General features: G+C 36.1%; 1 protein-coding gene across 2 annotated transcripts in view; it reads right to left on the bottom strand.

Annotated features, from left to right (window-relative positions):
- The window catches only part of RAD51B (RAD51 paralog B), a 683,675-nt gene that overhangs the window by 629,078 nt on the left and 37,680 nt on the right, over nt 1–16,917 (bottom strand). For both annotated transcript variants that reach the window (XM_059373463.1, XM_059373464.1), the window contains exons 6-7: nt 9,734–9,853; nt 8,290–8,473 (exon numbers count right to left, since the gene is read on the bottom strand). In XM_059373463.1, the coding sequence (XP_059229446.1) occupies nt 8,290–8,473; nt 9,734–9,853 (304 nt within the window). The remainder of the gene's footprint in view (nt 1–8,289; nt 8,474–9,733; nt 9,854–16,917) is intronic.

The raw sequence follows: 16,917 nt of genomic DNA, 5'->3' as shown, positions 1-16,917 counted from the left end.
AAAGAGGGGCACCTGGGTGGCTCAGTGGATTAAAGCCTCTGCCTTCGGCTCTCAGGTCATGATCTCAGGGTCCTGGGATCGAGTCCCACATCTGGCTCTCTGCTCAGCAGGAAGCCTGCTTCCTCCCCTCTCTCTCTCTGCTTGCCTCTCTGCCTACTTGTGATCTCTCTCTGTCAAATAAATAAAATCTTTAAAAAAAAAAAAAAAAAAAAGACAGGAACGTGAGGGGCACCTGGGTGGCTCAGCCAGTTATCAGACTCTTGATTTTGTCTCAGGTCATTATCTCAGGGTTGTGAGATCCAGCCATGAGACTCCCTGCTGGGTATGGAGCCTGGTTTTAGGATTGTCTCTCTCCCTGTTCTTCTGCCCCTCCCACCCTCTCCCTATCTTAAAAAATAAATAAACAAACAAAAAATAAGACAAGAACATGAACTAAAGCTTAAAATATAATGATATACTTTATTAGTGTCCTAAATATGTGAAATCAATCAAATATTTCACAAACAACATAAAAGAGAAAGCTAAGTCCTTAGTGTGATCAGTCGTAAGAAGCTTTAAAAACACGTTAGTATAACAAAATGTCAGAGAGTAAATGGCCCTGCCTTGGTCTTCTGTAGCCCACACATGCTCTGGATATTCTCCTAAGTTACCACCTGAACATCTCAAAACTTTGAAAGAGGACCAAGTCACCAATGCCACCAAATGTCAGAGCTTCAACATCTTTGGGGGCCTTAAAAGTCCCTAAAATTTAGTATTTTACAGCTATATACAGTATCTTCTTCATCCCATTAAAAAAAGAAAAAAGTTAGTAAAGAGTATATTCTATATATAGTATATGGAGTATATTCTACTCCAGAGAGCTTCTTTTTGTGACTTTCCACAAAACTCATAAAGTATCTAGATCTAACTCTCAGTTGGGATCATAAGATCTTGTTATACAACACGAATGAAGAAAGAACAAAAGAAGCCCTTGAGAGATCAGTTTTTCTTCAACCCTGAGGGACGATGTTTCTCCTTAACATGCCTATAAGTAAATAAATAATCTCCAGAAAGAAGTCATGAATTTAAATTACAAGTTACTGATTTAATTTTTGAGGTTAAAACTATCTTAACTCAAATTGAGACATTTCAGCTTTTTAGAAATTTGCCTCCGCATTTCCATTAAGGATTACTATATTTCCGGCAGTTGTTTAATGTGCTGGCAGTATTCACAAACTGTCCAAATATGATTAACTTTATAGACAAAGATAATAGTTTAAAAAAAAAGAAAAGGAAGACATGTTTCAGAAAGAAGAATTAGCAGAGACTAAGGATCGGTTGGATTATGTTTCTTACCTATAAGTCTTCAGCAACTTGCTCCTATAAGTCAACTGGAAAAAAATCTATGAAACTGATTTTAAAGCTAGAATAATAAAACATGAAATAAAACTTCAACAACTTGATATTGTCCCTTAAATGCTGAAGACAACAGCAATTTTTTTAAAAAAGAAGGCTGTTAGGCCAAAGCTTGAACTACTGAAATAAACTTAAAATAAATAAATAAATAAATGAAATAAACTTTTAAAAAAGTGATTAAACACACTTAGTAATTAATTCTCTTTTCCTTTAGGTAACAGAAACTTAATATCAGAGAAGCAAGTTCTGAATCATAAGAAATCCTCTGGCATAAATGCTTCATTTGCTTTTTGTTTCTGTTCCTTAAGGAAAAATTAACACATAATTTTAAAAACACGCCCTGTTTGGGTGTACAGTTCTGAGTTTCAACAGACTTAATTCATATAGCCACACCACAATCAAGATATTGACCATTCCAGGGCGCCTGGGTGGCTCAGTGGGTTAAAGCCTCTGCCTTCGGCTCAGGTCATGATCCCAGGGTCCTGGGATCGAGCCCTGCATCGGGCTCTCTGCTCAGTGGGGAGCCTGCTTCCTCCTCTCTCTCTGCCTGCCTCTCTGCCTACTTGTGATCTCTATCAAATAAATAAATAAAATCTTAAAAAAAAAAAAAAGATACTGACCATTCCCATCATGCCAAAAAGTTTCCTCATACCCACTCACAATCAATCTCACCTTCCCATTCAGAGCCACTGAAACCACAAACCTGATTCTCACTTCCATAGCTTTGTCCTTCGCAGAATGTCATAAAACAAATCACATAAAATGTACCCATTTGAGTCTGGCTTCTTTCCTTTAATACAGTGCTTTTGAGACTCATCCTTTTTGTTTATATTAGCAGTCTGTTCGTTTTTATTGCTAAGTGGTATTCTGCTATATGAATATTCCATTACTTGAATATGAATTTATCCATTCGCCAGCTGATAAATATTTGTTGTTTGTTGTCTTTGACTATAGTGAATAAAGGTACTAAAAACGTTCCCATGAAGATTTTTGCAGGAACATAATTTCTTTGCATTAAAAAAAAAGAAGAAGAAGAAGACCTAGGAAAAAGACTGCTGGGTCCCATAATTAAAATGTTTAACTTTTAAAAAACTGCCAAAGTGCCTTCCAAACTGGCTACACCATTTAGCGTTTCCATCAGCATGGATGAGAGTCAGAGATGCTCCCCACCCTCATCAGCATCCGGCAAAGTCAGGGTTTTAGATTTGGTTTTTGAACCATTCTAATAGGTGTATAGCAGTATTTCATTATGACTTTAATTTGCATTTCCCTAAGAACTAATGATTAAGCATCTTTCCATGTGCTTATGTGCCATTTGTATATCTTCTTTGAAGTGTTTATTCACATCTTTTGCCCAAGGGATATAGCTCAGTGGTTGAGCATTTGACTGCTCATCTTTTGCCCATTTAAAAAATTAGACTATTACTGAGTTTTCATAGTTCTTTGTATTTCTAGCTACCAGTCCTTTAACATATAAGTTATACAAATATTCACTTGCCAGTCTGTGGCTTGTCTCTTCATTTTCTTAAGAATATCTGCAGAGGCGGCACCTAGGTGGCTCAGTGAGTTAAGCCTCTGCCTTTGGCTCAGGTTATGATACCAGGGTGCTGGGATCGAGTCCCACATTGGGCTCTCTGCTTGGCCGGGAGCCTGCTTCCCCCTCTCTCTCTCTGCCTACTTGTGATCTCTGTCAAATAAGTAAATAAAATCTTTAAAAAAAAAAAAAAAAAAGAATATCTGCAGAGGGTGGAAGTGTTCAGATACTTTACAGTTCATGTTTTTTTATCACTAAGAAATCTTTGCCTTGCTCAAATTGACAAAGATTTTTCTCCTGTGTTTTCTTCTAGAAGTTTCATAGTTTTAGGTTTTATGTTACAATGGATGATCCATTTGGAATTAGGTTTATGTAATGGTGTGAAGAATTAGTCAAGTTTTGTTTTTTTACAAACAGATATCCAATTGTTCCAGCACCGCTTGTTGAAAAACTATCCCTTTTCCATTATTACCTTACCTTCTTTGTTCAAAATTAACAGACTATAATCTACTTATTTTCTGGACTCTCTATTCTTTTCCACTGATCTAGGAATCTACCCTATCACCAATATAACACTGTCTTATTTACTGTGGCTTTATAATAAGTCTTGAATTCAGAGAGTGGAAGTCCTCTATATTCCTCTTTTTATAGATTGTTTTGGCTATTCTCAATCTTCTGCTCTTCCACATAAATTTCAGTCGACTTGTTGATTTCTACCAGAAAGCCTATTGGGATTTTGATTGGGATGTGTGTTAAATACAGTCATTTGGAAAGAAATGACATCTTGACAGTATTGAATCTTCAATCCATAAGCATGATATGTTTTCATTTATCTAGGTCTTCTTTGATTTCTCTCCTGAATGTTCTTTACTTTTCAGCATTAAAATATTACATATATTTTGTCATATTTTCACTAAGTATTTCATGTTCTTGGTACTCTCATTAAAAGTTACAGGTTTTCAATTTCCATTTCCAATTGCTCATTACTAGCATATAGAAAAACAAGTGATTTCTGTATAACCCATATCCCACAAAATCACTTGTTAGATCTAGTAGCTTTCTTTTTTTGTGTAGAATCTTTGGGTTTTCTACTAAAATTATATGATCTATGAATAAGACAGTCTTATTTCTTCTTTCCTAATCTGAATGTACTTCAATTATTTTTCTTGCCATATTGTGTTGGCTAGTATCTACAGCACACTGCTGATTAGAAATGGTAAGACTGGGCTATCTTATCCTTGTTCCCAATCTTGAGAAGAAGGATAGTATTTTACCACTAAGTATAAGTTAAGTATGATGTTAGTTGAAAGTTTTTGTAAATGACCTTTATCAAGTGGAGAAAGTTCTCTTCTACTCCTGCTTTGTTGAGAGTTTTCATCATGAACAGCTGATGAATTTTGTTGACTGGTTTTCTTTCCTGCATCTACTGAGATGATTTTTTATTAATATGTTGATGTGATGGATTTTATATTTTAATGTTGCATTCAAAATCTACCTTGCATTCCTGAAATAAGCTCCACTCAGTCACTTCTTATTTATTGCTGGATTTAATTTGCTAATATTTGTTAAGGATGTCTGTGTTCATTTTTATAATGGACATTGATCTGTAGTTTTCTTGCAAATTTTCTGAGAGGCTTGTATGGAATAGGTATTTCTCCTTTAAATGTTTGGTGGATATTACCAGTAAAACCATTTGGACCTAGGGTTTTCTTTGTGAGATTTTTAACTACAAATTCAATTTTTTAACAGATATAGGATGATTTAAGTTATCTATTTCTTTCTCAGTAAGTATTCTGTGTCTTTCAAAGCATTTGTTCATTTCATCTCAGCTATCAAACTTAATGGAATAAAGCTATTTCTAACATTCTCTTAATATCACTTAATGTCTATAGGATCTATAAGGATATCCCCCCCTTTCATTCCTGATATTACTAATTTGTTTTTTCTTTTTCTCCTGGTCAGTTTGAGTAAAGTCTTATTAATTTTATTGGTCTTCTCAAAGAACTAGCATTTTACTTCACTGATTTTTGTTCTCCATTGTTTTTGTTTTCAATTACATTGATTTCTGCTCTTTATGATTTCCTTCCTTCCATTTATGTTGGGTTTAATTTGTTCTTTTTCTAGTTCTTACAAGCTTAGATTATTGATTTGTAATCGTTCTTTCTCACATAAGCATTTAACTGTATAAATTTCCCTGTAAGTACTGACTTAGCCGCATTTCACAAATTCTGATATGTTGTATTTCCATTTTGATTTACTTGAAAATATTTTCTAAGTTCTCTTGTGATTTGCTCTTCAACACATAGGTTATTTAGAAGTGTTCTGCTTAATTACCAAATATTTGGGGATTTTTACAGACATGTATTACTGATTTCTAATTTAATTCTTTCTGTGGGTCAAAAAACATACATTGTATCATTTCAACCTTTTAAATCTATTGAGTTTTATTTTATGGCCCAGAATACTGTCTATCTTGGTGAATATCTCATGTGTACTTGAAAGAAATGCATTTTCTGCAAAAAGTGAGTGGAACATTTTGTAAATGTCAATTAGATCAAGCTGGCTACGTTTTTCAGGTCTTCTGACTTTCTGGATTTAATTTGCTAAGAGTTTGTCTATTTAATCAATCACAAAGAGAGAATATTGAAATCTTCATGCATGCAGGCATCCTTGCATAAAAACATATACAAGCATATGTAATGTGGCAATCAAAATTAAGTATAGATTACACTTTTAAGCTTTTCCCCATTACTAAAAGTATTGCATGTTCACTGAAAAGGAATTTTAAAATTCAGTTAAGTACTCATCCCATCACCTAAGGTGATTTTACTCTTTGGTCTTATTTGAATGAAATGATATCCAGAGTGTCAAAGTCCCAGGCATGGTCCTGACCCAGTCCACCATCTCAGATTCACAGCCAGAGGGCAGACTAGAATGCTTGGCTTCCTGCCTACTCCTCAGAGGCCATCAGACATTCATCTACCATAGTTCTACTAAACTGAAGTAGAATCTTGTCTACTTCCTGGCTTTCTGACACTATATAGATCTCTAAAGACGTTCCCAAGCTTAAGAATCTTAAGAACTCTTTTTCTTCCTGTAATATGCCAGTGTAATCTGAGTACAGCTCCTATATGATAAGACATTCTGCTACCTAATATTGTATATTATTACTATTAGAAATAATAAACAATATTAAAGATAGGATCAAAATAAAGGTAAGAGAAAATATTAAAAACTTAAGTACAGTGCCAATATATAGAAGACTAACTGAAGTCCAAGGAAAAAAGCAGTATCTGCAATTCATACATTTGAAAATATTTACTGAGTACCTACTCTGTGTTAAGCACTGTTTCTGCTGCTGAGAATAAAGTAGTGAAGAAAGTAGACAGTCCTTGTGACCGCTCTGTGGGGTGGAGGAGACAATCAACATAAATATATAACATGCTAGAGGGTGAAAGTGCAATGAAGAAACAAAGCATACAGGGAGATGGGGAGGCAGGGAATGTGGTTAATACTTACATGGTCAGGAAAGTCCTCATTAATAAGATGACAGGAAAGAAGAAATCATATGGATATTTAGAGGGGAAATATTTCAGACTGAGAAATAACACTTTTGAAGGGGGAAAGTTTGTTGGAATGTTTGAGAAACTATAAAGAGGCACATGGTCTGCGATTTTGAAAGGGATAATAAATTACATAGCGACATATTATTTTCAGCTAGTTAGTCCATGTCTAGTCACCTATTCAAAGCACAGCTTAAAAACTTAGAAGTTCATGATTTTTTCCTTTAAATGTGGGAATTAGGCTACAAAATTCCCACACTTCCCAAAGGAATTATTTTTCAAAATCCTTCTAAAACTAATACTAATTTTCACAAAAACTACTACTATCTTGTGTTACAGAAGTGCATATTACATCTGTACTTTTATCTCTAAAGAGAAAAACAAAGGCAAAAACAGAGAGATATGGAAATAAGTACCTAATCTTTCAGAGGGCACTAATAAAAACAAAGAAAAGCAGAGCCCTTTTCTCACTCAGGAAAATAAATTACCTCAGAAAAAAACTGAAAAATATTAGCCTACAACTACTTTTTAAAAGCAAACAAATACAACTTTTAAAAAGTGAATTTTTACATTTTACATAGGATTAAGTCAACAACCAGCATGAATTAATAAAATAAGTATACATACTTAAATTTTCCAAACAATCAAGTAACCCTACAAAATATTTTTCTAATTCCCTTGGCCAGGGAAAACATGGATTTGGATTTATCATTTTAACCAACTACAATAAAATTTAAAAGATGAGCGTCATCAGGGATAAACTTTACAGCCTTTGACTTCACCAGCAATTACATCATATAATCCAAAATATGAATTAAGAAGCCATTAAGAAATGTAGAACTTTTTATATGCCACATTTTCCTCCTTGACTTCTTGCTTGGGCTTATAAATCACAAAGGCTGTGTGGTAGTTTACCATCTTGGTACACATTACAAAGATCCAATCTTTTAATTTTCCAAAACACGAATCTAAAAATTATAAAATCATAACTAAATCTTATCTCAGTTTAAGGAATTTTCTTGTCTTCTTTTGAGATGATGTCTGGCTGAAATTGAAAAGCCTGACAATACAAAATGCTGTTGAGGCTGCAGAATAAGCAGAACTCTCCTACACACTGCTACTGGGAAAGCCATCAGTCTGCACTTAAACCTTGTAGCTTACCCACTACAAACATTTGCAAGATACCTGCATCTTCAGATTTACTCATCACAGTCCCCACTATGGAAAGTGGGGTCAACAGTCATCGTCCAAGATCCCCTTACTGACACTTCCATTACTATCACCCCCAATATAACATGTGATAGTCAACCTCTGGCCATTTGGAGCAAACCAAATCCTACAGAGTACAAGACAGTACCGACCATAATAGCATAATATCTAAATCAAAAATATTTATAAAACTGACAAATACTGCCATAGAAGAAACTACAGAAATAGACATAGGCAATTTCATGTAGTTTTAATAGTTAATATTTACCTCGATGTGACAAAAGTAATTCAAAATGTACATAAAGAATCAACAATGAGATGGAAAAAAGTACTGACTGGCTATACAGGAACTTTTACAAACAACATTTAATTCTGCTTCAGACTCCAACTGTGAAAAATATAATCTCAATAGATGAATGAATTTAAGAAGATGGTGATGTTTACTATAGCAATTAGACCATGCTACCTTTAACACATCATCTGTTTTACATTTTCTTCTATTTATATTAGCTGATATTATAAGTCAGTGAACCTGACATAAAAGAAAACAAAGAACAAGGGAAAAAGGGAGAAAAAGAAAAAACTTACCGGGATTGAAAATTCCTCAGCCAAATACTTCAAGGAGGATGCTTCTCTTGCCAAGAACTTGTTTCTTTCTCTCAGGTTGCCTTGAAGTTGTGTATCAAACTCCTTTCTTACCACAGAAGCAACAGAATCAATAATTACAAGTTTAACTCCCTTTGAAATAATTTCTTCTTCCAAAGATTCAATCCTAGAAAAGCAGAATTTGCAAAACAGTAGATAAATTTAAGATATAATATAAAACAGGGTATTGCAAAGATTAACCAACTTAAAAACAATGATAACAAATTGTTCTTCCCTAAGTTACAGTAATGATTGCTAGTATTCAATAATCATAACTTATGTCCTGCCCTTCTATACATACAGCACTCTTTTTGAAAATGCACCAAAATGGTTTCATTTAATTTCATTCTCCGGTTCTCCTATGATACTGCTAATTTTAGGATGAAACTGCTTTCCCTAGCCCAACTCCGAAATGGTCCCCATTTACTCCCACCTTGTACTGACAGCCTTGTGCAGCCCCCTCCCACATTTACCAGGGTTGGTCTATATAACTAACAGTATATGATAAAATGATGATATGTCACTTCTAAGAGTAAGTTACCAAAGACTACGCCTGCCATCTTGGGCTCTCTCTCACTTGCCCCCTCTCTCAGATCACTCTGTCTCAGGGAGACAGGTTGCCATGCTATTAACAGCCTGATGCAGAGGCCCACATGGTGAAGAACAGAGGACTCTGGCCAATAGCCAGCAAGGAAGGGAGGCCTTCCAGCCAACTACACAAGTGACCCTGGAATTCTCCAAGATTCTCCAGCCCCGTTTGAGGCTTGAGATGACCACAATCCTGACCAACAGCTTGACTGCAACCTCTTGTGCAACCCCAAGCCAGAAACACTCAACTAAACCACTCACTCCCAGATACCTAAGCCTCTGCTACTATGTAAAATAATACATGTTTGCTGTTTTAAGCTGTTGAATTTGGGGGGTAACCTGTTAATGGAAAATAGATAATAATACACCCCTTAAATAATTCAATCTAGGGGCGCCTGGGTGGCTCAGTTGGTTAAACGACTGCCTTCAGCTCAGGTCATGATCTTGGAGTCCCAGGATTGAGTCCTGCATCAGGCTCCCTGCTTGGTGGGAGTCTGCTTCTCCCTCTGACCCTCCCCCTTCTCATGCTCTCTCTCGCTCTCATTCTCTCTCTCTCTCAAATAAATAAATAAAATCTTTAAAAAAAAATTAAATCTAAAACATTTCACTCATTCAGTATGTTTTCATTTTTAAAAACAAATTTCATCCAATAGGATGTAGCAAATAAAGAACTCTGAAATAATTATTTCCCATAACCCTAATACCTATGTAGAAACTTTTTTCACTCAGCTGAAAACATAAAAAACAAAAAATAAATCTTCAAAGTATTACTAAAATACAAACATCTAAAGCAGCATACCTTTGTAGAACTTCATCACAGCTGAGTTCCCGATAAAGATGAACCTTACTGCTTGTCAAAAGCAATTTTTCTTCCGTGTCAAAATATCTGGGGAAACGAGATTCTGCTATCTCAACCAGTCTATATGGGAGAAAAAATAACACAAGTGAAAATAACTAATGATATTTAAGGCCATAATGCTGAACTTCTAATGAATTTTACTTAGGAAACTCATAAGCTATAACACTGGAACAAAAATAGAGGAGGTATAAGCAAAATAAACCTTCCTTTATAAGCACTAAAAGAGGTCAGCAGCCAGAGCATGAGACCAGCAAGGGCTCTCAGATCTCATTTAAGATCAAGTAAGCAACAATGTATCTGAGGGTTATCTTTCTAGGAATAGATATGCTTTTTAATAAGTGATAATTTGACTAGCAGCTGTAAGATATGTTTAGTAAATAAGAAAGTTATTTCATCCCAAATGAAAGAAATATATTTGAACAAATATATAATATTATCATTCTAACTATCAAAGATCATTAAGTCTCCATGTCTCAGAACAGAAAAACGTGCTTTCTAAATTAAAATGTAATATATAAAAAACAAATGCTATCTAATAACTTCTTTGTAAACAGGACATTATTTTCCATTCATAGAATTGCTGCTATTCTTTTCCTCAATCTCCTGTTGAGTTTGTAGGTGCTCAGAATGGTTTGATAACTCCCTAGCTGAATTCCTGGGACTAGATGATCTTTAGGTCCCTACTCCTCCACCATCTGTTACCTCACCCCTCCCCAGGGAATTATCTTCTAAAAAAATAAATGTTGTCTAATATTTCTTTAGTGGATAAAAAAGGATTTTCTACATTCTGAACTCAAAGCCAGCTCTAATGCATGGGGTAGGCCAAGTGTAAGAGAGTGACAAGGCCAAACAGATGCAAGTATCATCATTAACAGCTTAAGACATGGAGCTCAGTACTAGAAACTTCAAATGTTTCTGTTAAAAATATAAAAAAGTATAAATCTTTGAGTATAACTGCCTCCTATTTAAAATGATACTTTATCCAGCCTGATACTTAACCATCTAAGGATGACTGGGAGGAAGGCCTATAAACACAAAAATCACCCTATACTTTATGTTCCATTCAAAGACGCAAAAGTACAGGGGCACCTGGGTGGCTCAGTAGGTTAAAGCCTCTGCCTTTGGCTCAGGTCATGATCCCAGGGTCCTGGGATTGAGCGCCACATCGGGCTCTCTGCTTGGCAGGGAGCCTGCTTCCTTCTCATTCTCTGCCTGCCTCTCTGCCTACTTGTGATCTCTGTCTGTCAAATAAATAAATAAAACTGTTTTAAAAAAATAATAAATAAATAAATAAAGACACAAAAGTACAAAGAATAGTGTTTTCATTTCTAGATAGTTAATGAGTCCCAAGAAGAGGCTGAGAACGCTAAAAAGATTAACAAAATAAATTCCTCACATATATTATAATCAGAAATGAAAAAGAAAAATCTAAAATAGAAAGAGAAAACTGGTCAATAATATTTTTAAAGTATATTTTGAACAATTGGGGGCGGGGAAAGGCATCAATAGGTTGAACAGGAAAAGGAAAAATTACCAAAAAATGTGTAAAGACTGAGAACAAAATGGATCAAGTGAGCATTCAGAGGAAGTGCATGAGAGAGAGACACAGGGTGGAATAGCAGAGGAAATGAGGTAAGCGATGAAAGCAGGAAAAAATGAGATGACACTGGCATGGGCAGGACAGGCACATTTTAAGGATTGGAGGAAAATGTGTAAATTTCTTGATTAGGACAACTATTTGCTGAGTTTGGAGCTGGTCAGGGAAGTCAGCTAAAAACTCTGATGCTTGGGACTCACTGATTTTTAATAAGATAGGTGTGGCCACATCAGCCAGAAACATGGAAGTTTTTCAAAATTGGATGCCCGGTTGATTAGGTACTGAGTACTTACCTCAATCAGTGAGTACCTAACTCATTGGCAACAACAACTGAACAAATGACAGAATAATAATTTTCTGCCTTCAACACTAGGCTGAATTTCCACTGGTGCCTTGAGTGGTAAAAAGCTCTGGAACTTATTACTGCTCTCTCATTCCATTAAGTCCCCTCAGAAGGAAGGTGGTCAATGTATGAACACAAAGTGACTTTATTCACAGTTGCCAGGCAAAATAACTGTATCAAATGGTTATTTATATACCAATATGCTTTCTATAATCAGTTTCTCCAAGTATTTTGTGTTTTAGAAAAAACATCTAAAAATATATATAAATCATAAACCAAATACACATGTAGTATCTATATGCCTCACACTAATTATAGCAATTTCTTGTGACAATCTTCATCACAAAGATCTTTCCTGGCTGGAGTAACAACAGAAGAGAGCCTCACTTTTACATAAAGTTTGAAAGCAGTGCCATCTAGTGGACATCTTTTTCATAAAAAGTATTCTTTTCAAGTATGCACTGAAGATTTATTCATTCAAAACATATTTATTGAGGGACGCCTGGGTGGGTCAGTTGGTTAGGCATCCAACTCTTGGTTATGATCTCCCAGTTGTGGGATCAAGCCCCACATCAGGCTCTGTGCTCAATGTGGAGTCTACTTCAGCTTCTCTCTCCCTCCCCCTCTCACTAACTCTCTCTCTCAAATAAATATTTTTTTAAAATACATATTTATCGAGGACCCACTCTATGCCAGGCACCATTCTAGGTGCTAAGGATGTGACAAAGGACAAGAACAACAAAAACAACAAAAAACTTCCCTCATGGAACTTTTACGGTCTACTGAGAGAGACAAACAAATATACTTTATACATCAGGTACTAAGTGCTCTAAAGAAAAATGGATCAGAATGAGGGAATAGATTGTGAAAGATGGAAGCAAGTGCTATTTTATGTAAAGTGGCCTGGGAAAGCCTCTTCAATGAGGTGAATTTGAGCAATGGTTTAAAAGAGATGAGAAAATGAACCATTTGATATCCAGTGGAAGAGACAATAGGAAAAGAGAATTATATATAAGAAGTGCCTGGGGTAATCAAGGAATAACAAACAAGGAGGCTAATGTAGCTGGAACGTAGGAAACAAATAAAAGGAAATAAAGTCAGGATGCCTGGGTGGCTCAGTGGGTTAAGCCTCTGCCAGGGTACTGGGATCGAGTCCCACATAGGGCTCCCTGCTCAGCTGGGAGCCTGTTTCTCCCTCTGCATTGCCCCTCCCCACTGCATGTGCTTCTTCTAGCTCTCTCTCAAATAAATAAATAAAAATCTTTCTAAAAAATTAATTAATTAAAAAGGAAATAAAGTCAGAGTGTTAGCCAGGGGCCAGGATCACGTAAGATCCTTAGGACTGTGGTATTTTGTTTAGGTATTACTTAGTGAACTAAGAAACCTGGAAGCAGAACTGACACAATCTGACTTTTTTTTTCTTTCCAGAATCACTCTATCAGATGGAAAAGGGGCTGTACATGGGGCACAGGTCAAAACAAGACCAGCTAGTACAGTAATCCAGATAAGAAAGATGATAGTGACTTGACCTGGGGAAGAGCTCAGTTGATTAGAAAGACCTGAACTTAATGTATAGTTCAAAAGCTGAAGGAATTTCTTGACTAATTGGATGAGCATCTGGAGGAATGGAATTACCATTCACTGAAGTGGAGAAGACTGGATTCGTTCCAGGTTTTTGTTATTAGTTCCCCCTGTTACTTCACAGCTCTTGTATAAAAGGAAATTTAAATGCTTTACATTAGCGACCACATGACAACTTGAAATAAAACACATGCTTAATGTAAAAAAAAAAAAAGTTTTCCAAAATTCTAGTTGAAATATAGCATCATACATGTGCTGAAATAGAAGTTTATGGTTTCTCAAAGCTTCTTATACATATGTAATATTTTCCTGTTCATTAATTCAGTATGTATTTGTTCAACAGTGTGATATAAATATAACAATGTGAATCTATTAGTCCTTTACAGATTCCAGATAATTCCAAAGTTTTTTTTAAAGTACTTATGAATTCCATTTCTTAGAACCTCTTCAAGATCTTCCCACTAATTCGCCTAGATTCACAAATGATAAGGCAGCTAAAATTAGACCAAGGTGAAACCTACCCAGACTCATGAAACCATCCTAAAAAACATCTCTCTCTCTCTCTCTCTCTCTCTCTATTGTTTGCCTCACATCAAAGATCCTGGATTCATGCCAACAAGCAAATAGGTAAATGGTCCTAAGACCACACTGGCAATTAACCTTCCTAATAACCCAAAGTCATGGCTAGCCACTAACACTACATGCCTCCCTTCTGATACACTGATTCAGAAAGACTGACACCTTATGAACAGTTGGCTAGGGATTGGAGGGCACTGGCTGTGGGGTACCTGGTACCTTCAAAGGTGACAGGCAGCTCCTCAGATCCAAACTTGGCCACTGTTTCCACACAGAAAAATACAACATACATCTCTCCTTTGTACACAGAGCTCTAATAGCTACAATTTTTCATGTTTGTGATTATTTAATGTCTTCCTCCCCTGTGGAACTACATATTTCTTCCTAGTTTTCAGAGCTTTTCTGATTTCATGAAAACTCAGGACTGTCCACTTCTACCTCTTAAATTCCCAATCCTATATCCCACCTCCCAAGCCCTCACGTTCCAGAGTCCAGGGCCCCATCTCTTGTTTCAGTCCCTCAATTTGCCTCACACACATACCCACTTGCAGTTAGAAGACCCACTTTATCATCCTTTATCCATTTTTTCTCCCAAAATTATATATTGAAAACCTCTATTACTATCTACCATCCTTCTTTATTCTTAACTCTAGTTCCATCTTTTCCTAATTACCTCCAACAGGGATAAGACAGTAGTTCCTCAATTCTCATATACTAGAATTCTCACGGTTGCCAAAATTTTTGTACAAGTCACTAGATTAATCTCTTTACCCATATTCTCAAGGTATATATAAGCACAGAGTGTCTAAGACCATATCAGATCTTAAGCATAAGTCCAATAGGTTAAACAAATATAAACTCTTCTGAATCAATCAGAAAGGCAGACCCAGAACTCTTCTTGCTTAACATTCCCCTCTCCACAAGGCAGTCCTTGAATACCTGAGGGTTAGTACCAGACTCTACTATTATGTAATTACTAATTAGTTTGGAGATAAAATTTTAGTCTAAGGTGAACAAGCATACTTAACATACTATTTTAGATTATCTTCTCAAAGATATGTAAAAATGCACTAGTGTATTGCTTTAAAAAAACAAAACTAATCGGGGTGCCTTGGTGGCACAGTTGGTTGAGTGACCAATGCTCGGGCTTGGGTCATGATCTCAGGATCATGAAATCGAGCCCCACCAAGACAGGCTCTGGAGCTGAGTCTGCTTAGGACTCTCTCTCCCTCTCCCTCTGCCCTTCCCCACTGTGCATGCACATGCTCTCTCTATACCACTCTATCTAAAATAAATAATCTTTAAAAGCATATATATATATATATATATAACTAAAATATATATAAATAAATATATAAGTAACTTTTTATATATATAAATAAATGTGTAATTTCATATATAAAAAGTGTATATATATATATATATATATATATATATATATATAACTAATCTTTCCAAAGTGTTTTTAAATACATCACCCACAAGGTTCTCTTTTTCTTTTAATGCATTTTAAACTTACAGTTTTATTTACTCCTCCTGTGTTTTTCCCTCCTTCTTGATAAAAAAGGTAACTTGCAAATTATTATTAAAATTAAAAATTCTAATTACTTTCCACTTTTTATCACTTACCCTAAATTCTCTATAAGCAAATTGAGTTTTTTGTTTTGTTTTCTTTTCTTAAGAGCAAGAGGGAGAGGGATGGGGGACAGGGAAGGTTATAGGGAGAGAGAGATAATCTTAATCCATGCTGAGCATAGAGCTTGATTTGAGTCTCAATATCATGACCCTGAGATCATGACCTGAGCCAAAATCAAGGGCTGGACACTTAAACAACCGACTGAGCCACTCAGGCATCCCTTTACACAAATCCTTTAACCTTCCTCAGAATAATCCTTCAACTCACGTTCTCATTTGTGCTAATAAGACAGCTTGCTTGTAAGCACAAAATGAAGACACTGCTACATACAGAGGCATACAAAAAGCTAAAACACATTCTTCGTTGAGTCTCATTTTCCATGCTGTTACCTCTTCTCTAAGTCCAGAAATGATCCCAGTGGTGACAGACACTACTAATTACCTACCAATATCTATTCCCACTTCTTTACTATGAGAATCCCAATTTTACTCAGGCAGCAATGTTAACCAGCCCCAGGAAACTTATCATGCTTATTATGACAATCTTTTCCCCTTCCTTTCCTCACTCTCCCTTGCATATAGGGGTGTCTCAGTGAGAAATCTGCATGACAATTCCAGAGGATGAAAAGGAAATCAACAGAGGGAAAGAGACAGCTATTCTGAAAAACATTCTTTTCCTGATAAAACAGATAGCTGGCATTTCCCTTCCCACTGACTGGGAATGCCCCAGCCCTATTAGGTCTCCCTGTCATCAATGCTTGGCCCAATCAGTGCCCGCAACCACCTACTCACTGCTCTGTGGGTATTGCAGCAGAAAGCTTTCCTAACTGATTAACGAACCTTCCCCCAATAAATCTAAATAGGGGTCAAGCTGTAATAGCACAAATGAAATAGGACCAGGCAGTACAGAGCCATCTCCAGTCTCTGTCCTCCCGTGACGAACTCTCCAGAAGGAGAAGGAGCTACTCCAGAAGGAGGACTGGCACTTTTGATTCCACCTGACCCTATCACCACACCTCAGAATGCAATCCATGTGGCAGCCAGATGACCATACTCTTCCAGCCTGTGCAGAACAGACTAGAAAAGTAAAAACAATGTAAATTTCAACCCCTATCCTCCAATGACCTTCATTAAGGTTCCCTGTAAATTATGAAACATAATTCCAGGGGCACTGGCTACCTCAGTCAGTAGAGCAACCAACCCTAGATCTTGGGGTTTTGAGTTTGAGCCCCACACTGGGTATAGAGATTACTCAAAAATAAAATCTTAAAAAAAAAAAAAGGAAGAAATATAATTCCAATAAAGGGACTAAAATTTTACCTCATTTCCAACTTTCCTTTAGTTTGTTGAAGGTTAGTTACTGGCATTTTAAACAGTACATTTCATTTGGAC

Source organism: Mustela nigripes, chromosome 13, assembly GCF_022355385.1.
Source record: "Mustela nigripes isolate SB6536 chromosome 13, MUSNIG.SB6536, whole genome shotgun sequence".
NCBI lineage: Eukaryota > Metazoa > Chordata > Mammalia > Carnivora > Mustelidae > Mustela > Mustela nigripes.
This window is presented reverse-complemented; position numbering and strand designations above follow the sequence as displayed.